This window comes from Salmo trutta, chromosome 8, assembly GCF_901001165.1.
Source record: "Salmo trutta chromosome 8, fSalTru1.1, whole genome shotgun sequence".
Taxonomy (NCBI): Eukaryota; Metazoa; Chordata; class Actinopteri; order Salmoniformes; family Salmonidae; genus Salmo; species Salmo trutta.
In genome coordinates this window covers 37,458,196-37,482,299 of record NC_042964.1, presented here as the reverse complement: position 1 = coordinate 37,482,299, position 24,104 = coordinate 37,458,196, and the positions used below count along the sequence as shown (strand labels likewise).

At 42.3% G+C, this 24,104-nt stretch overlaps 1 protein-coding gene across 1 annotated transcript; it reads right to left on the bottom strand.

Annotated features, from left to right (window-relative positions):
• Positions 1–786: 786 nt before the first annotated feature.
• LOC115198825 (death domain-containing protein CRADD) lies at positions 787–23,482 on the bottom strand. The gene is made up of 2 exons (XM_029761146.1): positions 22,719–23,482; positions 787–4,244 (listed from the first exon to the last, which is right to left on the bottom strand). Exons 1-2 carry the CDS (start codon positions 23,023–23,025, stop codon positions 3,949–3,951), a joined length of 603 nt encoding a protein of 200 aa, XP_029617006.1. The 5' UTR covers positions 23,026–23,482; the 3' UTR covers positions 787–3,948.
• Positions 23,483–24,104: the final 622 nt, after the last annotated feature.

Here is a 24,104-nt window from a genome sequence, read left to right as displayed (position 1 = left end):
GCGTCTGCTAAATGACTAAAATGTAAATGTAAATGTAAATTTGTCATTATACTTTGAAAATGTATTACCTTTTGTGTGGCATAAACACAACTAGTCAACATGTTTTCATCTGAATAGGCTACTTCAAAAGTCTTACGTAGGCTACCTGCTCACGTTCATCCACTCAAATATAATCCCAGCATCCAAACTGCGCAAAGGCCATTCGATTCATCTGTTACAAAACACCAACAAGTTTAATGGCATTCGGAGACGGTCAAACCAAGCCTTTAATACTGAGTAGAGAGGGATGCATTTTCTGTTGGTCGAGAATCACATACTCGATTGTGGGATTGACATACTCGATTGTGATGTTGAAAACGCAAACCATAATGAGAGTTCAAAGTCGGTAATTGGTATGCAGTTATGCATTGCTTATTGGTTGTGTGGTGCATTGGCACATAAACCTGCTGGTGGAAAATGTGTTGTATTCATTCTATAAATATAGCTGATGGTTGTCTGCAGCTGGCTCTGATGTAATGTAATGATACAGACAGGGAGAGTGAGCTAGTCCGTGGTGACCTTCTGTCCTGTTAGCCCTGTGTGGCATCAACAGTCTCAAAAAAAACATTCAGAAATGGTAAAGTCAATATCCACAATTGTAAACTCAGGGTTGCTACAATTGTTATTTATGGTGGTATTATGTTAGAGTACATTTTATGAGAGGGGAGGGTGAGATTTTTTTTTTACAGTACCTTTCACATATTGTATGGGCCACAACACTCTTCACAAAGGCACTAAAGACTAAAATTGTAGTAACCTGCTCATGCTGCTTTGTGACAACAGCAGCCAAAACGTCTTCCATTATTCAACACTCCCATCTAACAATTCCCCTGCAGAGAGTTACCCAACATCCCTCCTCCTGTTCGGTCTAAACTGACAAAAAAGGAAAAGGCTAAACGCTTGGCTGGAGTCAGTGTGCAGCGTTCCAAAGAGCATCCGGGAATGTCTTAGACACAGTTGATCCCTGGCCTGGAACTCCCTTGGATAGGTCAGAGGTCTCAACCAACCAGGAGAGAAATTTAAGCTCAGGCCATGTGGTTCACGGCCTGTGATCCTCTCAGGGGTCGTGATGGTGTCAGCGGACAGAGGCTGAGAGGGGTCTCTGACCTTTTCCTCCAAAGCCACCACTCACCAACCAGACCAACAGAGAGCAGAGACTGCGAAAGAGAAAGGGATGGTGAAAAAGATGGGGGTTGGATGTAGATATCTCAAGAGAAGGACCGCCACACAACTGGGTTGTAGTCATTAGGGCACACCGAAAAACAAGTGTTATTTGTTGGACAAGTTCAGGGGAGGTAGTCCCTCCCACTTTCAGTCTGATGCCTAATAAATACAAAGGCAGAGGTAGGTAGTCTTTCCTCTCCCCCTCTAGCCTTGCCCAGTGACTAGTGTTATGTAAAAAGTCACAGACTACATCAAGTTTGATTGATTTGACTGCACCCTACCTGCGCTAGCCTAGTTTCCTGGCTCTGCGTTTCTGGGCCAGCCCAGTCAATCCACAAAAACAGATGTGTAAAAATCCCTGCAGCGAGGTGTGTACGTATGCGAGTCAACTGTAACTGACACTTTGTGCATGTGGCTGTGCTATGAATTACCTTAAGCCTATCCTAAATGATCCTATTAAGAATTATACTAGCATTGGCCGAGGTGCAGGCGGAACTCGCACGTCGTGCATGTCAGAGAAGAACGGGTTCTCACATTTTCTTAGAGTAGTTACAGAATTTGTTTGGCATTAACCTTGTGGTCATGAACAGCAAGACACATGCAGATGAAACAGTATGGATTTTGTTTTTACAACTGTAAACATTTGCAAATGAAACATCTTGTAAAATGGCCCTACATTAAGAAATGGCAACATGACATCAAGCCCAATAAAACACTAAATAAAAGAGGCAATCACAGAAAAATGTACAATCATTGTGTGCCATTTGAAGAGAGAAAAACCCATTCCAGTTCCCCCTTAAAAAAAGGTGGACAAATATAGAATGCTTTTTCAAGGCAAATATAGGCAAAAAGTTCAAGAATATAGCTCATGTACAAACTCCTCTAATTCCAGCTCCACTTTAAAAAATGTGGAAAAATCCTGGAGAGTGCTCGTTGGGCATGCAGCCTTGACCTTGTTGAGGCATTTTTGTTTTGTGCAGCAGTGCTTAACTATTGTTGCTGGCCATAAATGTCGCTGATTCATTGTGATGTAACGTTACAACAATATGTTATGAAAATAAGACTAGATGTTATGTAATTCCACGTCCACTTAACGGACATGAAAGAAGAAAAATACTATGAGTGAATTTGTTTTCCACAGAGAGTGAATGTCGCAACGCCATCGTGTTTGTTGACTTTTCAGGGGCTGAGTCACTGAGTAAAGGGGCGTTTTTAGGAGTGTGTGTTTGTGTGAAGGCCTGCGTGTTTTTCAAAATCAGCTTATTCTAATCTTACAGTAACAAATCAGTGACCTCTGTCCTCCAGTCTGGCGTCAATCACTATCAACTATCACTATCAACTATCACTATCAACTATCACTATCAACTATCAACTATCACTATCAACAGAAACGAGAACAATTCATAACAACTCAGACCGTCAACCAGAAAGAGGCGCCCAAATAAAACACTGGAAATCATGTCTATTACAGAACGAGAAAACATAAATATGCTCAGCATTGTGTTAATTACTCTTAACTGAATATTAACTTTATTCATCTTAAATGTCCCCATTTCAACACACACAAACAGGGCCAGGCCAATGGCACATCTCGCTCAGGGTTTCCGTTAGCCAGTAATAGACGGCTTTTGGCCTATAAAAAAAAAAATAGAAACGCTGATGAATAAAAGAAAATTGGCCCTGGCCAATTGTCCTGGAAAAGAAAAAATCCCATTGTGAAATAATGCTTTTTAGCCTCTTCATTGATGGAAATACATTTGACTGGTCATATTTATCGTTCGATAGGTTATTATTAAATTGGCAAATGTGTAGGCTACAGTATATTTGTTATGCATCTTATTTATCACACCTGTACAGAATACAGATACAGAGCCTTTGAGCAGATAATCTGTCAAAGAACGAGAGTTGCTGTTGCGTCACACACCACGTTGCAATGAGCTGGAGGCAGCAAGGCTGTGCATATCGTTTTAATACATATGAGGCATGTCTTACCTTTCTGCAAAGTAGCCTATTAGATGGCTTTCTACATTTCTAATGGACGTTTTCATCTCCGTCGCATGAAACCGCTCAAGTGTGTGGTGCCCTTTTGACAACTGCGTTTTCCCGCTAAATGCATTATGGAACGAACATTCGTGAGTAGCCCACTGCCTGCGCTTATAATGTGAATAAATAGTTTATTAACATTTTAAGCTAAACGTTCTGTTGCATCAGACTCATTGCTTTTTAATGTTTTTTTTTTATTTTTTTTTATGTAGCCTAAGCCTACTGGTTGTATGAATTTGGGCTCTATCGTCCCACAACTGTCCCAGAGTCACATTTACATTTAGTCGATTGAGTCGGTTGGAATAGACTATTTCTCAACAAGCTGACCAATAAAATAGGTAAACTTTTGTACTATGGGGGATAGTAGATTGACAGGCTAGTGATTTTGCTGTTAGTTACTTGTCTTGCTGGCTGAGGAAAAGTAAACTGTAGACAGTTATTCTATGTTCATTGTTGCATCCTCGACTTGCAAATTTTGTTACTATGAATTACCATAATCTAAATGTGATTTGTCATTCTGAGCACCGTGGTTGGACACTCTAATCAGGTTACGCACCCAATGCACATGGGACCGGCAGATTACGCAAATGTCTGGTAAAAAATGTTGCTGGTCACATTTTCCTAACGGAAACCCTGGTCTGGCTGAGCTAACGCCCGTCATCCATTTAGGATTTCACCCACGATCCATAGTGTTCTCTCCCCTCACTGGAACACCTCGTCCAGGGTAGAGGGGTGGACGTCAGTGGACTGTAGGCTCTGGAGCAGCCTGTGGACTGTAGCGCTCCTCCCCTGGCTCTGCCTCCACTGGATCAGCCCCGCTAACACCTGCCCGTGCAAGCTCAGAGGGTGGTCGGCACGGCAACGGTACAGCGCTCCCGTGGAGAGGCCCAGGTCGAGGAGAACCGACTCCCACTCCGAACCGAGACGGGATGCAAGCCGGGACAACTGTCTGTCGGACGGGACTGCTCGGAGCGTCACCTCTGGAATGTTCCACTCATCTTTGGAAAGGAAGGAGGGAAAGGTGGTGGGTATGCATGGAAAGAGGGAAACGCAGAGAAAAGAGATGGGAGGAAGAGAGGTGGAGTAAGGAAAAGGTGAAGGGAGAGAGAGAGAGACAGTTTATCAATTTCCATTTAAGAAAAACGTCGCTGATTCATTGTGATGTAACGCTACAACAATTTGTTGTGAAAATTAGACTAGATGTTATGTAATTCCATGTCCACTTATTGGAGATGAAAGGAGGAAAAATACTTCCACAGAGAGTGAACGTCACAATGCCATGGTGTTTGTTTACTTTTCAGGGTCTGAGTGACTGAGAAAAGGCGTGTTTTTAGGAGTGTGTGTAAGACTGCATGTTTTCCAAATCAGCTTGTCTGATAATGACCTCCGTTTAGGAGAGAGGGAACGAGAGTGAGATAGTGTTTTATTTAAAAAAAAGCATTTTAAATGAGCTGAATGTGTTGCATAACAGAGGTGGGCAGACCAGGAACACTGTTCCTGGAAACCACTTTTTATAATAGAGTCAGACCAAAACCACATCAAATACCAGGTCATCGTCCTCTGGCTGAGAGGAGGTGGGGAGATGGAGAGCAGAGCAGGCAGGTTTTCAAGTAGATTTTCAATTGTCCTCCAGTTCTGTAGACCTAGGCTACACACTTCTTACCCCCCCTTTAATTTCTCTCAACACCAATCTTCTCTCCACAATATCCCTCTATCACAAATCAGATTTCCATCCAACCTTTTTATGCGAGTAAAGTACACGTCGGATAAAAAATTGCCACGACAGGCCTGATGAATACAGCAAATGTCGGTAAACTTTCCAAATGTCGACAAAATTCCCTGATCCACCTCTACGCAGACGACACCCTTCTGTATACATCTGGCTCTTCTTTGGACACTTAACTAATCTCCAAACGAGTTTCAATGCCATACAACACTCCTTTCGTGGCCTCCAACTGCTCCCGCCCGCCCGACTAGCATCACTACTCTGGACGGTTCTGACTTAGAATATGTAGACAACTACAAATGCCTAGGTGTCTGGTTAGACTGTAAACTCTCCTTCCAGACTCACATTAAACATCTCCAATCCAAAATTACATCTAGAATCGGCTTCCTATTTTTCTCCAGGTCATCTATAAGTCTATGCTAGGTAAAGCTCTGCCTTATCTCAGCTCACTAGTCACGATAACAACACCCACCCGTAGCACGTGCTCCAGCAGGTATATCACACTGGTCATCCCCAAAGCAACACCTCCTTTGGCCACCTTTCCTTCCAGTTCTCTGCTGCCAATGACTGGAATGATTTGAGAAAAATAAATAAATAATAATAAATACACATTTTTAATTAAAAAATAAAAATAACAAAAATCGCTGAAGGTGGAGACTTATATTTCCGTCACTAACTTTAAACATCAGCTATCTGAGCAGCTAACCGATCGCTGCAGCTGTACATAGTCCATCTGTAAATAGCCCACCCAATCTACCTACCTCATCCCCATATTGTTTTTATTTACTTTTCTGCTCTTTTGCACACCAGTATTTCTACTTGCACATCATCATCTGCTCCTCTATCACTCCAGTGTTAATTTGCTAAATTGTAATTAGTCCGTTACTATGGCCTATTTATTGCCTTTCCTCCTCACGTCATTTGCACACACTGAATATATACTTTTTTTCCCTATTGTGTTTCTGACTGTACGCTTGTTTATTCCATGTGTAACTCTGTGTTGTTGTTTATGTCGCACTGCTTTGCTTTATCTTGGCCAGGTCGTAGTTGTAAATGAGAACTTATTCTCAACTAGCCTACCTGGTTAAATAAAAGGTGAAAAAAATGTAATAAATAAAAGATTTAACAAACAAAAAAGCTAGACAAGGTGGGATCATTTTGTGTCTAAAATGAATTATGGTGAGAAACAGCAGTGGAATGAAACATGGTGAAGCCCCAGAATTGCCCTCGCTGGAAGCCTGTGTTTCAGACATAAGGAAGTGGATGGCTGCAAACTTTCTACTTTTAAACTCGGACAAAACAGAGATGCTTGTTCTAGGTCCCAAGAAACAAAGAGATCTTCTGTTGAATCTGACAATTAATCTTGATGGTTGTACAGTCGTCTCAAATAAAACTGAAGGACCTCGGCGTTACTCTGGACCCCGATCTCTCTTTTGACAAACATATCAAGACTGTTTCAAGGACAGCTTTTTTCCATTTACATAACATTACAAAAATCTGAAATTTTCTGTCCAAAAATGCAGAAAAATGTATCCATGCTTTTGTTACTTCTAGGGTAGACTACTGCAATGCTCTACTTTCCGGCAACCCAGAAAAGCACTAAATAAACTTCAGTTAGTGCTAAATACGGCTGCTAGAATCCTGACTAGAACCCCAAAATTTGATCATATTACTCCAGTGCTAGCCTCTCTACACTGGCTTCCTGTTAAGGCAAGGGCTGATTTCAAGGTTTTACTGCTAACCTACAAAGCCTTACATGGGCTTGCTCCTACCTATCTTTCCGATTTGGTCCTGCCATACATACCTACACGTACGCTACGGTCACAAGACACAGGCCTCCTAATTGTCCCTTGAATTTCTAAGCAAACAGCTGGAGGCAGGGCTTTCTCCTATAGATCTCCATTTTTATGGAATGGTCTGCCTACCCATGTGAGAGACGCAGACTCAGTCTCAACCTTTAAATCTTTATTGAAGACTCATCTCTTCAGTAGGTCCTATGATTGAGTGTAGTCTGGCCCAGGAGTGTGAAGGTGAACGGAAAGGCACTGAAGCAACGAACCGCCCTTGCTGTCTCTGCCTGGCCGGCTCCCCTCTCCACTGGGATTCTCTGCCTCTAACCCAATTACAGGGGCTGAGTCACTGGTTTACTGGTGCTCTTCCATGCCATCCCTAGGAGGGGTGCGTCACTTGAGTGGGTTGAGTCACTGACGTGGTCTTCCTGTCTGGGTTGGCGACCCCCTTGGTTTGTGCCGTGGTGGAGATCTTTGTGGGCTATACGTGGCCTTGTCTCAGGATGGTAAGTTGGTGGTTGAAGGTATCCCTCTAGTGGTGCGGGGGCTGTGCTTTGGCAAAGTGGGTGGGGTTATATCCTGCCTGTTTGGCCCTGTCCGGGGGTATCATCGGCTGGGGCCACAGTGTCTCCTGACCCCTCCTGTCTCAGCCTCCAGTATTTATGCTGCAGTAGTTTATATGTCGGGGGGCTCGGGTCAGTCTGTTATATCTTATCCGGTGTCCTGTGTGAATTTAAGTTCTCTCTCCCCCTCCCCCCTCTCCCTCCCTCTCCCTCTCTCTCCCTCTCCCTCTCTCTCCCTCTCTCTCTCTCTCCCTCTCTCTCTCTCCCTCTCTCTCCCTCTCCCTCCCTCCCTCCCTGAGCCCTAGGACCATGCCTCAGGACTACCTGGCATGATGACTCCTTGTTGTCCCCAGTCCACCTGGTCGTGCTGCTGCTCCAGTTTCAACTGTTCTGCCTGTGGCTATGGAACCTGACCTGTTCACTGTACTATTATTTGACCATGCTGGTCATTTATGAACATTTGAACATCTTGGCCATGTTCTGTTATAATCTCCACCCGGCACAGCCAGAAGAGGACTGGCCATCACTCATAGCCTGGTTTCTCCCTAGGTTTCTTCCTAGGTTTTGGCCTTTCTAGGGAGTTTTTCCTAGCCACCGTGCTTCTACACCTGCATTGCTTGCTGTTTGGGGTTTTAGGCTGGGTTTCTGTACAGCACTTTGATATATCAGTTGATGTAAAAAGGGCTTTATAAATACATTTGATTTGGAAACATTTGCACGCAAATATTGATATAATAACCCTCATATCGAAGTAAACTTGGAGTCATGACATGTTCTGTGGTCCTCCCACTTGAACTTGTCAGGAAAGCCTACAGTTTATTAGGCTACAGATGAAATAAGTGATGATGAACTTCACAGGGGGGTGAAAGTGCACGGTGATGATCTTGATGCTCCTTTCCAATAAATATCTAGGGTCTGATTCTGGTGACATGATTATCCATGCTTGGCTGCCATTTGACAAATAAAAATACATCTCTTTTGTTCATATTAATCTCATCATGTAGGCTGGCCTGCCCACACTGTATCTGAGAGCTGTTGACTAGAGCACACTTGCCAAAACCAGAATTAACATTAGCTTTTTGTGCCATATACATTAGAGTTGAAAACCCATTTAACTTGTATTTTTTATTTGGCATATGGGAATTTAACCACAATTTTTTAAATATTTTTTATGTGCACTGGGCTATGTCATCATGCTGAAAACACGTCAATCTGCTGGAAACACGTCTCTGGTGGGAAAATGTGCATATTGGTTTTTGTGCATATTTGTTTTTATTCAGATTTTTGAATATTTGCATGAAACTCTTGTCAATTGGATGGAAACCAAGCTTGGAAACCACCGTTTTGAATATCCATTACCAATCTCCCTCTCTCCCCCTCTGGCCGAAGGGAATGGGATATCGTAGATGTGGCTTGAGCGCCGCAGTCGCCTCAAAATACAGTCAGTTGTTTGTCACCTATGGATGGTCTTCTTGCCCAGCCGGTAAGGGGCTGAGGGTAGTAGAGCAACTATCCTTGGAGAGGGTATCAAAAGGGTGCACACATGGAGGTGACAGGGTTTGAATGGTAAATAAACATGCTTTGTGGACAGCTGTATATCATGCATTGTATGTATAGAGCAGGTCAAGGTCCAGCCACGTTACGTTCAGTAGGGATGGTGGAACCAAGGACACAGATGGATGTGGGGCTGTTACGAGACGGTATAAGGTGGTGTACGGTCAGTGAGTTCGGGGGCAGTATGGCGAGTAAATAGCCTAACAGTGGTCTCTCCTCCGCACCCTATTCCCCAGCTCTCCTCCCTGCTTAGGCCTATATCCCCAATCCCCTCCCTCCCTCCCGCTAGTCCCTCTGCCTCACTCTCCAATCACTCTCTCCTTCCCTTCCACAAATCAATCTATCCTCCGTGCCTCCCTCTCCAGTTTAAGGTAATCTTTCACTCCCCCCCCCCACTCTGTGCTGATAGTGCCATTTGCTCTCGACCCCTCAGCCAAAAGAGATCACTGTGCCAGCCTGTGTCACTGCACTCTGAGCCCCCATACAAGACAAAGAGGATTTCAGAACCCTGCCCAACTCATCACAGATTACACATGTACACACATAATAAGGATTTTCCAGGTGAATAAAATGAGTAACAAAGTAAATCAATGTGGTTTAATACAAGTTGCAACAGGGAGACACCTCCAGCAGAGAATCAGGCCCTTATAGTCTCATCTCACAGCACCAATGTTCTGTAAACACCCGCTGAGAGGCTTGTAGGAAGTCACATCATCAGCTGCTACAGAATCAGTGTCCCAGAATACAATAACAACCCGTGTCCTCGGTCCTTGTACCGCCAGTCTGGCGTCAATCACTATCAACAGACATGAACAATACATAACATTCAGTATCAAGTCCAGTGACCATCAACTAGTACACCCCCCCACACACACACGCAGCCCAGCGAGTGTAAACACACACACAGGGCCAGGCACGTGACACGTCTGGCGAGCTAATGGTTGTCATCCAATTAATGGACAGTTGAGAACTCACTGAGGCGCGATGAGGGCAACAAACGCCCCTCCCCCCCTATTGAAATGATATGGGCAAGCAGCTCAGAGGGACATTTAGGATTTCATCCATGGCATCATCCGCTTTGGGAATCCAACATACTGAGAAAAAAAAAAGAGTTGGAGCTAATACTGGGAGACGTGAGGGGGGGGGGTGAGAGTTCCGGGTCCAAAAGGTCACGGGAGGTCATGTGTCGAGTTCCCAAAAAGAGTGGCTGACAGAGAACTGCCAAACATGACACCGCCCGTCACTGATTGAAAGTTAATGAGAGTAGGCGCTCCAACGCTCCCGTGACATAGGTCATTCATTTATGAATGCATTGCACCTGACAGTGTGTGAGACACTTTCTTTTTCAAAGATCTTCCATTGGTCAACATTTCTTACTATTGAACAAGACGCATTATGGGATAGCTAGCAGCTGACACACTAGGCTAAGCAACTCAAACCTGGGTAACAACGCCCGGAAACACCCTTAACACAGTGTCATAAATAACCCCCCCACAGAGGAAAACAGTAGGACTCTGATGTACATCATGTTCCCAAACGCATGCCAAGAACGGGTCGGCCCAACCAAGCCAGGCCTTCATCTGTTCCCTAACAAAAGGGGACACGCACAGAAACTCAGAGGGAGGGCACACGGGGAGAGTGACAGGGCTGTGTGAGAATAAACAAATCCTTTTTCCTTGAAAATACATTTGCTGAAAGGCGCATAGGCTAACAGTTAAGATGCTGGGAGCTTTTGAGAAATAGGCCTTCACTGGAGAGAGTAGGTCGAGAGAAAGAGAGAGAGTAGGTCGAGAGAAAGGGAGAGAGTAGGTCGAGAGAAAGAGAGAAAGAGAGTGCGAGAGATTGTAACCAAATAAGGAGCTGTGGGGGGAAAAAAATAAACTGACGAAACTGAATACTTTTCTAGGAATCGCCTCTTCATGAGAAAAGCAGGCGTCCAATCTCACACTGATGAGGGGGGGGGGGCGGGCAGGCGGTCCAACCTTACCTTCTCACACACACACACACACACACACACACACACACACACACACACACACACACACACACACACACACACACGAGGAGGGGGGAAGGGCATGCTGACATGTATTTAGAAGTGTATGAGGCCATTGGACAGTAGTCCCGGTAGGTAAGAGGTGTGTAGCAGCGATGCCTAGTTTATTCTACATAGTAAAAACCCAAAGAAGAAACCAACATCATCACCATGCTGTTTCCATATTTTAATAACCAACTCATTCCGATCCATTCATCTAAGTTCAAACGGTTCCATTCATTTCTGTTCAATTCTACTTTTATCTCAGTTATTAGCACTTACACTGCAACGTAATAACGAAGGGATGAACGATGACTAAAAGCCTGAACCCAAACCCTGAGTAGGCAAATGTAGATGTACCGAAGGCAGCGTGTATGCGTGGAGGCCTGGCAACACTAAACCTGTTTATGTTAACTAATGGTCAATTAACCTTGAGACAGGAAGTCTTTTGCAGGACAATAACCGTCTGACAGAAATGTCATGACCGCCACAGCCCTAGTCCTGGCCGTGCGATCGGTCGCCTGGCTACCTCTGTGCGGAGCAGCGGGCCTCCGACTCTTATGCTTCACCGTTCGAACGGGAAGACACTCCTGCCAAGATTCCTGGAAAGCAGACGGCAGGCACTACCCTTGGCAACACACGGCCAAGGAAAACAAGGCAGCAGCAGCACACGGCACTCTCCCTCTCGGCCTGTCCCAGCATGAATTTACTGCTCTTTAACAGGACACAGCCGCACCCCTCTACTCCCAGTCAGGGAAGCCTCAGACTATAGCCTCAGCGTTAACTCACTACACAACGCCTTCCAAGTTTACAGCTTTAACTCTCACTATCCCCTCCCTCCATGAGACAAATAGATACGCTCCTAAGAACAAGCTGCAATGAAGAATACAGTTAAACTCTCACTTAATCATGCCCTGGCTAAACGTGCCAAATAGCCTAGATAAAAGGTCCTTCTAAAAACAAGCTACAAAGACTTAGCAAGAATATATTTTTTACTCTCACTTTACAAAGCTCTAAACATGCCAAATAGATAAGTTCCTTCTACGAACACACTACAATCTGCTTGCTGGCCAGGGTTGTACCACTGAAGGTTGTCGTCTTGATAAATCGGTGTATGATATTAACATGTTTTCAACCGCACAGGAGATTAAAAAAAATTAAAAAATGGACCATCTAGATTAATGTTCCTGACGGTCATATCTGATCACCATGGCAACAGGTGACTTTGTAACAGTGTGAGAAGAAACGTTTTAGTCAAACGTCTTCAAATCTGCTCCCATTTCAGCCATAGCCTCCTGTACATGATCGGGTAGGCGGCAAGGTTTCCGTTAGCCGGTAAATGCTGGCTTTTGGCCGATAAAAAAAATTAAATGAAAAGCCTATAATGTTGCCGGCCAAATTGTCCGGGACAAGATGAAAAATCCATTGCAAAATAATGCTTTTCATTCATTGTTGGAAATACCAGTCCATTTACCCCAACTTCAAAGGCAAATATAGTTAATAGGCTTATAAATCCTCAAGCTTCTCGGAAATTAGTGTCGAATGTGTGTGCTATTTTTACTCGGGCAAAAGACACAAGGTCCTCATAAGGGTTTTCTGCTAAGTGTACCCTGACTGGAGAAAAAATCTTGAATGTGTTGATTATCCCTGTTTCCAGTACCCCGCCGAGAGGGGATTCTTTCTCCAAAACAAGAGTAAAGGTTACCTCAAGAAGGCGCCTTCTGAGGAGAAAGTAACGAGGCTGATGCACATCGCAAGCTGCTCCAAGGAGTTGGACAGTGTTGACTTACCAACTGTAGCAGCTCACTTTGAGCAGGCCAAGGTTTGGCACAAATGCAAGTAAAATTGAGACAAATTGTGTTAGACCGGCCCAATCCTAGCAGTTCTACTGCCGCCCTAGGCAAGATCATCAAATACTGCCCGTGTGTGATGTATAGTGTACAGATTTGGAATGGATTGATAGACCAAAATAATGACGTGCGTCATGCGCAATTGGTGCACTCCAGCTGAGCTTATTCAGTAGCACTTGGTAACAAAACATCTTTGCCAACTATTCACATCGTGGAGTTGCAATTACTAGGGAGCCAACTGCCGACATTAGGAAACAGTTGTTATCATTAAGCCACGTACACAGAGTATACCAAACACTAGGGACCAGGGTGTCAAAGGCGTTCCACAGGGGTGCTGGCCCATGTTGACTCCAATGCTTCCCACAGTTGTGTTAAGTTGGCTGGATGTCCTTTGGGTGGAGGACCATTCTTGATACACACAGGAAACTGTTGAGCGTGAAAACCCAGCAGTGTACCATACCTCATTCAAAAGCACATAAATATTTTGTCTTGCCCATTCACCCTCTGAATGGCACACACAATCCATGTCTCAATTATCTCGAGACTTAAAAATTATTCTTTAAATTAACCCGTCTCACCTTCATCTACACTGATTCGAAGTGGATTTAACAAGTGACATCAATAAGGGATCATAGCTTTCACCTGGATTCACCTGGTCAGTCTGTCATGGAAAGAGCATTTTTGTATACTCTGTGTGTGTGTGTGTGTGTGTGTGTGTGTGTGTGTGTGTTATAATATATATATATATATATATATATATATATATTATATCACACATGACATGAGTATTTGACCACAATATTTAAAATGATAATCAACATATCATTTATTATCATCATCCAAAACACTGTAAAAAGAGATCATTTGAGCTTTGGAAACAAGTGCTTTCATAAATGCATGGTGTGGGCCTCATTTCACAGGAGCGTCGTAAAATAAGCGTTCTCTCAATGAACCAGTCTGAACTAATTCGATTGCCGGTTTTATAATTTCTTCACTTTGTTTATTAGGCCTAATTAAAATGTTCATGCATAGGCTAAATTAAATGAGGCCTAGATTGTAATTGAAAACAGCTGTGTTTTGGTATTTATTAATTAAAATGTTAATGCAAATAACCATCAGGACAGGTCTTTCGCAAGTTATATTATGCAAATGTTGAAGTTGTGTGTTATTACTGTGTAGGTGACTCGTTCTTCTTGGCTAAATGTTTTCTTTTTTAAACAATATACATTTATGATTAATAGCAGGGATGAAGATGCAAAAGCCAATGTTTTATTTTCAATAAAACATGTTGGTATAAGAACATCGTTTATACTTTACAGGCTAATTTCTATTCTGTTATGATTTACGACAAACAAAATGTAGATTTTGAGCACCTTGGCTGGATGCCCTAATGCGTTACGCACCCAACACATATGATGTCGGGTAAAGTTTCCTAACGGATACCCTGGGAGGCAGCTGGTCTAATTCTCCTGTCCTCCTGTTAGATGCTGTTCTGTGTAAAAAATTGTCTACACAGCACTGGCTCTTTGCAGGCAGTGCAGGAAGAGGTAAAGTTCTAATGAAATGTTAAGTCATGGTGAGAGGACATATTGTACCAGCATCTATCCAAACAAGTGCTGACAGGAAACCATGGTAACCTGTGAGCTGAATGAGGGATGCATGCTTTCTTTGTCACTCTGCATGAGCGGAGGAGCAGGAGGGAACAGGGAGTGACAGCATATGTTCCAAACAAATACAGTGGTGGCAATAAAACGTATTTAAGACACCCGCGCGTGTGTGTGTGTGTGTGTGTGTGTGTACTGGGCAGCGAGTGAAGCAGGGACGAGGTAAGGGTTATTGAAAAACATAATACCATCACATGGTTTCCTAGGCAACCCACCAATGTCATCTGTTGCCATCATAACAGGAGCGGGGGAAGCAGGGGAAAAAATCACAAAGCACATCCATACATTTATGTGAATTAGGCCAAATGATTCAGTGAGAGGCCTGTATAAAAGAATACATGAAATCCTTTTCAGGCTAAATGACCCTTTTCAGAACGTCAGACTCTCCCCACTGTGTTCAATCAAGTAGAATAAAAGCCTTTAGAAAGTGAAGGCTCTCGTCCTCTCCTCCACCTGAAACTCTTCTCGCACTCAGTTCTCTACGCTGCTGCTTCTAGGAAATCTGAAAGCAGATCCTTTTCTCTTTTTCCCCCCTCCCTGTCCATCCCCCCACATCTATTTATTACAATCTGTACAATGAGTGGGGGGGGGGGGGGGGGGGGGAGAGAGAGAAATAGAGAACAGACAAATGGCTTTGATTTAAATATTTTTCCTAGAAAGGAGGATGCAGTGTGTGCCTGACCTCAGTGCTAGTGCTGCGAGTGAAAACAGCTGTCAGGGAAACCAGGCCTTTGAGAGACTCGACACTAAAAACAGACTTTTCCCCTTTCCTTCACGGATACTGTACATTCAAAATAAATATTAAGGCTTCCAGTTATACTGTATATGGTTGGGCCTACATGTGTTCTACATCATCACATGTTGAAATGTCTAAATGTTTAGTATCTGCCAAAGATAAAGTTCATTAGTTTTGTCCAAAAAAATTCATACAAAAGTATAGATGGGCGATATAGCCCCAAAAAAACATCTCCATTTTTATATGTCGTATATATGCATGTCGATTTTGTAAATGTTAAATAAGCTTTGTTGCACAATTAAAAGATCAATACACTATTTCAAACTGTCAGGAATAATCAAATTCATTCAGTGCTTGTGAAAGTATACCTAGGCTAACTATAAGCCTTCCACAACCATAAGACCCACTAATAACCTGCTTCTTTTTCAGGCTTTCATGAAAATGCAATTATTGTAACACATTTTACCAGAACCATGCACATCCACTAATAATTTCTTGTAGCAGGCATTGTAAAAAATGAACAAGCCCACGTGCTTTATATTTCAAGTCTAGCCAACGTTAATCTATTTGCTTTCTAACAAGGTAGAAGAACAGTTGAACTGTTATGAAGACACCCTCTGGTCCGTCTCCAACCGATTGAACAACAGCGCCTGTTCACTGTGTTTAGACGTTGAAATCAAGTGTCTTACCTGGATAAGAATATGCTTATTTCTCAGAATGAGAAAGATGCCAATTCCTTATATAAATGTGTATTTTGCTCATTGCACATTTATAAAAACACTAGACAGCTAGCACATAAAAGTCTGTGGCTAAAAAGCTCCTAGCGGTACATGGTACCACAATACCACACGAGGCAGAAACTGAGCGTACATTTCCCATAACATGTTCATTGATACTCTCGTTTTAGTAGGGTCTGCTCTGTTCTACATTTTGGTAGTTGAGACATAAAAAAGGGTATCATTAGAAAGGTCATCTATTACAGTAAAATAATGTCAGAGTTTCGGCGTCGATATGACAGATTCTAAGTTTCAACTGCTTGTTGTGAGAGAGGAATTCGTTATCTTTCGTATTTGTTGTGAGTGGCAGGGGCTTGGTGTCTGTGAGAGTGGGAAGGTACACAGTGCACACAGCACAGAAGGAGCCTAGACCCCAAAAAACACAGAACGCTCATAAAAACAAAAAATAAAAACCTAGATTCTTGTGATACAATTGGAACATCGCGCTAAAACAAATTCAAATGAATTGAATACGTCGCCCAGCCCTACACAAAAGTAGTAGTGGCCCTCAGTCCTCTGATCCTCATCACTGATTGGGTAAGTAGTCTGCAGGCATTACAACAGTCGACTAACGTCATTCATGGCAGTATCTAGCTGCAACTGGAAACCACGTAGTTTATTCCATGAAATAGAATTTGGGATTTTTTAAAAATAAATTCATGAACAGAATTGATCAATTCATGATTAGTTGGGGATGCCAACAAGGCATCGTTTAAAAAAAAAAAAGAAGCATTTTACTAAATGAAACCATGGTGTTTTCATTGTATTGGTGGCCTTCAGATAAGGAAACGCATGCCAGTGACCTCCAGGATGGTTTTATAATGAGTCTACTGACCTTTAATTCACAAAAAAGTTCCATGCGAGAGAAAAACATGAGGATCGATTTAATAAAACAGAGCTAGAGTCACCGCTTGCATCACCGCTCGGTATGGCAACTGCTTGGCAACCTCTCGCAAGGAACTACAGGGTAGTGCGTATGGCCCCAGTACATCACTGGGGCTGAGCACCCTGCCACCCAGGACCTCTATACCAGGCTTTGTCAGAAGCCCCTAAAAATTGTCAAAGACTCCAGCCACCCAAGTCATAGACTTCTCTATGCTATCGCATGGAAAGCAGTACCGATGCATCAAGTCTGGAACCAACAGGACCTTGAAAGCTTCGACCCCCAAGACAGAAGACTGCTAAATAGTTAGTTAAATCTGCATTGACCTTTTTCACACTAACTTTGTGACTCATCACATATGCTACTGCTTCTGTTTATTATCTGTCACTTTATTACTATACTGAACAAAAATATAAAACGCAACATGCAACAATTTCAACGATTTTACTGAGTTACAACTCATATAAGGAAATTAGTCAATTGAAATAAATTCATTAGGCCCCAATCTATGGATTTCACAAGACTGGACAGGGGCTCAGCCATAGGCCCACCCAATCAGAATTTGTTTTTCCCCACAAAGGGCTTTATTACAGACGGAAATAGAGCTGCCCGGGTGGCTGGTCTCAGATGATCCTGCAGGTGAAGAAGCCGGATGTGGAGGTCCTGGGCTGGCGTGGTTACACGTGGTCTGCGGTTGTGAGGCCGGTTGGACGTACTGCTAAATTCTCTAATACGACGTTGGAGGCAGCTTATGGTAGAGAAATGGACATTCAATTATCTGGTAACAGCTATGGTGGAGATTCCTGCAGTCAGCATGCAAATTGCACACTAATTCAAAACCTGAGACATCTGTGGGATTGTGTTGTGTGACAAAACTGCACATTTTATAGTGGCCTTTTACTGTCTCCAGCACAAGGTGCACCGGTGTAATGATCGTGCTGTTTATTCAGCTTCTTGATATGTCACACCTGTCAGGTGGATGGATTATCTTGGCAAAGGAGAAATGCTCACAAACTGGGATGTAAACAAATTTGTGCACAACATTTTAGAGAAATAAGCTTTCTGTGCGTATGGAACATTTCTGGGATCTTTTATTTCAGCTCATAAAACATTGGAACAACACTTTACATGTTGCGTTTATATTTTTGTTCAGTATAGTTATATTTATACATCTCCTCACGGTTGGGAAGGGCCCGTAAGTAGGCCTAAGCATTTCATTGTTAGTCTTAGGGCTGTGACGGTCTTGGGATTTTAGGTTAAGGTAATTGTCCAGGCCAATGTACATCGTCACCAACATAACAGTTCATGAGGGGGGGGCTTAAAAAAGGGAGACAACAATTCTGTTTGTACTCTTGTTTACATGGATATGCATCTTAATAAAACCTATTTGAAACAAGCCATTACACTTCGTTATTATCATTCAGGTTATTACGCATAAATATTAAACAAATTAAGAAATGCCAGGTTGGAGAGGAAGTCGCATCTTTGTATTGACACGGCATTTCATATTGACACGACAATAAAGATAGGTCTACCTTGTCAGCTTTTCAGCATATAATTTCTTTAATACAGTCCCATTTCATTCAAACCAAGTCTGATGGATTCTCTCCCACTTTTCCAGAATTATTTGCATAATGTCACAAACCCTGATGCTGCGGTCATTCGAAGGCCGTGGCATTGGCATTTGCTCTTCAAAGAGAAGTCGCCGAAATGAGAGAACTAATATAGCCTAAGCTAGAGGTCGACCGATTAATCGGAATGGCCGATTAATTAGGGCCGATTTCAAGTTTTCATAACAATCGGTATTTTTGGACACCGATTTGTGCCGATTTAAAAAAAAAAATTATTATCATTTTTTTTACTAGGCAAGTCAGTTAAGAACACATTCTTATTTTCAATGACGGCCTAGGAACGGTGGGTTAACTGCCTTGTTCAGGGGCAGAACGACAGATTTTTACCTTGTCAGCTCGGGGATTCGTTTTTGCAACCTTCCGGTTACTAGTCCAACGCTCTAACCACCTGCCTTACATTGCACTCCACGAGGAGCCTGCGTGGCAGGCTGACTACCTGTTACGCAAGGGGAGCTAGCTAGCATTAAACTTATCTTATAAAAAACAATCAATCTTAACATAATCACTAGTTAACTACACATGGTTGATGATATTACTAGTTTATCTAGCGTGTCCTGCGTTGCATATAATCGATGCGGTGCCTAATTTCTCATTGAATCACAGCCTACTTCTACAAACGGGTGATGATTTAACAAGCGCATTTGCAAAAAAAGCACTGTCGTTGCACCAATGTACCTAACCATAAACATCAATGCCTTTCTTTAAAATCAATGCACAAGTATATATTTTTAAACCTGCATATTTAGTTAATATTGCCTGCTAACATGAATTTCTTATAACTAGGGAAATTGTGTCACTTCTCTTGCGTTCCGTGCAAGCAGTCAGGGTATATGCAGCAGTTTGGGCCGCCTGACTCATTGCGAACTGTGTGAAGTCCATTTATTCCTAACAAAGGCCGTAATTAATTTGCCAGAAATGTGCATAATTATGACATAACATTGAAGGTTGTACAATGTAACAGCAATATTTAGACTTAGGGATGCCACCCGTTAGATTTCACTGAAAGAATAAACGTTTTGTTTTCGAAATGATAGTTTCCGGATTCGACCATTTTAAAGACCAAAGGCTCGTATGTCTGTGTGTTATTATGTTATAATTAAGTCTGTGATTTGATAGAGCAGTCTGACTGAGCGATGGTAGGCACCAGCAGGCTCGTAAGCATCCATTCAAACAGCACTTTTGTGCATTTGCCAGCAGCTCTTCGCAATGCTTCAAACATTGTGCTGTTTATGACTTCAAGCCTATCAACTCCCAAGATTAGGCTGGTGTAAACAATGTGAAATGGCTAGCTAGTTAGCCGGGTGCGCGCTAATAGCGTTTCAAACGTCACTCGCTCTGAGACTTGGAGTAGTTGTTCCCCTTGCTCTGCATGGGTAACGCTGCTTCGAGGGTGGCTGTTGTCGATGTGTTCCTGGTTCAAGCCCAGGTAGGAGCGAGGAGAGGGACGGAAGCTATAATGTTACACTGGCAATACTAAAGTGCCTATAAGAACATCCAATAGTCAAAGGTATATGAAATACAAATCGTATAGAGAGAAATAGTCCTATAATTCCTATAATAACTACAACCTAAAACTTCTTACCTGGGAATATTGAAGACTCATGTTAAAAGGAACCACCAGCTTTCATATGTTCACATGTTCTGAGCAAGGAACTTAAATGTTTGCAATATATGCCATGTGAAAAAGCTCTTTTACTTTCTTCTCCAACACTTTGTTTTTGCATTATTTAAACCAAATTGAACGCGTTTCATTATTTATTTGAGGCTAAATTGATTTTATTGATGTATTATATTAAGTTAAAATAAGTGTACATTCAGTATTGTTGTAATAGTCATTATTACAAATAAATAAAATCGGCATCGGGGGTTTTGGTCCTCCAATAATCGTTATCGGTGTTGAAAAATCATAATCGGTCGACCTCTAGCCTAAGCTACTGAAAATCAGCTTTTTACAAGATTAAATCATGACAGGAGAATTTGATTGTTATTTACATTTTTAAATGTAACCTTTATTTAACTAGGCAAGTAAGCTATGAACAAATTCTTACTTACAATGACGGCCTACACCGGCAAAACCCAGACGACACTGGGCCAAATGTGCGCCGCCCTATGGGACTCCCAATCATAGCCAGTTGTGATAAAGCCTGGATTCAAACCAGGGTGTCTGTAGTGACGCCTCCAACACTGCGATACAGTGCCTTAGACTGCTGCGCCACTCTATAGGCCTATATTAAAGGAGATGGAGTCCAGACAGGCTACTTTAGGAAACTTTCTGAATAGACATATAGGCCTATAGAGAGAATCAGTGAACTCTCACATACACACCCCCCTGTAAAAGCACCCTTCAATCAAAGACAACAGCATGTGTCAGACACAAGAGCAAATATTACTAATTTCCTTAAAACGTTTTTTTTAAACGAGGCCTACCTTAGGCTTTCTGAAAGTAGGCTAATGAGGAACTATTATAATTTGAATGGATGTAAAAACTTTTTTTTTTTTATGTTTAAAGACTGATAAGCCCATGGGCACCTTCCTACATTTGCAGGCCAGGTACTTCTATACATGCTCAGGCGCACACGCTCTATCAAAATTAAGAGGACAGAGAAAGCAGACATATGCTCATTGCTCACATCGAGCACGTAACTGATGGTATGAAATAAACCCAAATGTGTTTCTCACAAACGTAGCAGGATGTTTACTCTACAAACAACGCTTCCACTCCAAGAATGAGAACGGTAAATGACGAATTAATACATGCATAAACAGAAATGAAGGTAACCAAATGACAGGGATTTAACGGTAAATTGCCTGTTTTACAAACAGTAGGCTACCAAAACAGGCATTCATAAAAGTGCATTGGGGGCCGACACTGTATAGCCTAGGCTACTACTCTACTTTGTGGAGATAGGAGGGCGGCAATTCAGACAGGACCGGGCCTGATCAGCGTTGATTAGTCTATAAATTAAGAAAAGATTCCGTATCAAATTATACCATGCCAGGTTGGAGAGAATTGGCACATTGTCCATTTGACACAACATGAGCACATTATAGGCCTCAGACCCAGAACAACCTTGTCGACTGCTGACGAATCCAATCTTTTTTAAAGAAAGCCAATTTATTTACTTACTAGCAAGCAATGAAAATGTGCATTGTATAAAATAGTGCCATAGCCGATAGCATTCTACACCCCCCTGCGCATCTAGCAGATTAGCTGCTGGAGCATCAAAGCACTGTTTGAAAGAGGAGAAGTAGAAAGTTTAAAGAGTAACTTAATTATTTAGCTATCAGTAAAAACTGCTATTAGGTCAAATGTATCTACATGAAAATAAAGTTAATAAAACATTTTGGGGGTTTATCCTAAAATGAATGTAGGCCTATTTAAAACAGTTATTGTATCAATTACTGTCACAGCCCTAGTTAGTCTACACCTGTTTACAAAGCATGTGACGGATAAAAATGAGATTTGGAGCGACATTCAATTTCAAAGCTATTTTGTATAGTTTCTCAAAATACAATGGATTTCTACGTTTTTAAGAGTTCGAATTTCGGATGGATGCCTTGTTGACACCAAACCAGATTGGTATTGTTATGGAATGTTTGTGCAAAGGAAAGCCAAAATGTTTTGCGTACTATGCAAACATATTGCAGTTATTATACAGATATACTGCAGGTCAATAGGCATAAAACTGCCAACAAATGTTAGAACCATAGAATTATGGGAATTAAGGGCCTTTTCCACCCACACACTACGCCTTTGAAACTCCCTTCCTGACAATCTCAGGGCTGGTCAACATGTTGGTGCATTTAAAACAGGCCTTTAAGACTAATCTCTATCGGCTGGCCTACCTTTCCTCCAATCTAATTGTTGCTTTCTTTATATGGTTATATATTTGAACATTTCTGTTCTTTATATTATCAAGTTTACTTATTACTATTTTTTTTTATAATTGATATTTTATTTTATACACTTTTAGATTATTCTTGTATAGTAAAAAGTTCTTTACAAATGTAATACATTATTAATATTAATTCTTTAGAGTAATTATATTTCTATGGTTACAACCATGTTCTACTGCTCGAGTTCCTGCACGTCTTATAGAATATTATCACTAAAGTATTGCAGAGTTCACATAAATATAAACAGTACCTACACTCAAAAATAAGTGCCAGCACTGGTTTGAACTTTTTACTGTACAAATGAAGAGCCGTAGACAATCTAGCCTATAACGTTAGTTTGACGTCAAACACTTGGCATCAGACTCACCTGTTGGACTTTGCACAGGTACATTGGGTTGCTCCAAATCCTGGAGTAACTTGTCTCTCACCCAAGTAAACTCTTCCTCCAGGGAATTCAGAAATGTACCAAACGCCCGCGGACCTCGGGTGGGAAGGATATCCAGCAGTCTCAACGTCTTCTTCTTGTTGCTTATTTGGGACTGAATCTCGTCCACCTGGCTCTCTGTTAAAATGTTCTCCTGGTACAGGAATTGAACTATGGTGTCATCAATTAAAATTTGGTTGGACAGGTCCAGCCGGTGTTTCCTGAGTATTTCTTTGTGCCTCGGGTCCATAGTTGTCGTGAAATAACTAGCTAGTCGTACCTAATGTCTATAAACATTTATTTCGTTAAACTAACCCGCCATAGCCAATAATATTTATTGACTAACGTTAGCCATCTTACATTAGCTAGCCAGCTAGGTCGCCTTCATGTGACGTTTGGTTTGCTGCTAACGTTAACTGCAGCATATACGCAAACGATTTCTTGTTTTGTTGTCTCAACGTGAACAAAAACTAACCTTATTACATGATTCATGTCAACTGTCATTCCTCTTGTTTTACAATTACTTTCGGCACGCTCATCCGCTTACTTCCTCTTCTTTGGGATTGGGTTGGCGGCTCACACCCAACTTTTAAGGCGCATACACCGCCACCTATTGTAATGGAGTGTGAGGCCAGTCACGGCCTAACTACATAAAATTATCTTCATTTGTCCTGACATAGAGCCCTAGACACCACTTTCCTCCCCCCACTGCACCACTCAAACCCCAACCCCGTCCAGCCTCTAACCATTTCACATAATCTCTCACTATCTACATCATACAATTCACAAAATATCAACACATGCTCTACATTTCCTCTACTAAACACTCATCTCACAGGCCTGTTCTGTGTCTCCCTATCATCCACAACATGGCATTCAAATCTGTGTGTCCAGACTGTAGTCTACTCCACACATCATCCTCCTACATCCTCTCTCTCCACCTCTTCCTTTACTGACCCATGCTTAAGATACAATTGCCTCCCATTACTACTAGCATCCCGCTCCCTTTGCCAAAAATGTAGCCCTTTTGCCTGGATCAAGGACTTCACTTCCCTGCGGCCCAACGGGACCTGAATATTTACACCCGCTCTCCTCACAGCACTCTTACCCTCCAAACACACATGGGCGGGAACCCAGCAAAAGCTTACCACTACTCCCATCCTCTCCAATCCCATTAACAGCACCATCATCTCCACAAACAATTCTCCACTAGCTGACCTGCCCGTCTTCACACTACTCAACACTGCAGCCGAATCAGAGCAGATCACCTTTCTGAGTGGTTTCATCTCCTCCACCCATCTCAAACCTAGAATCATGGCATTCAACTCG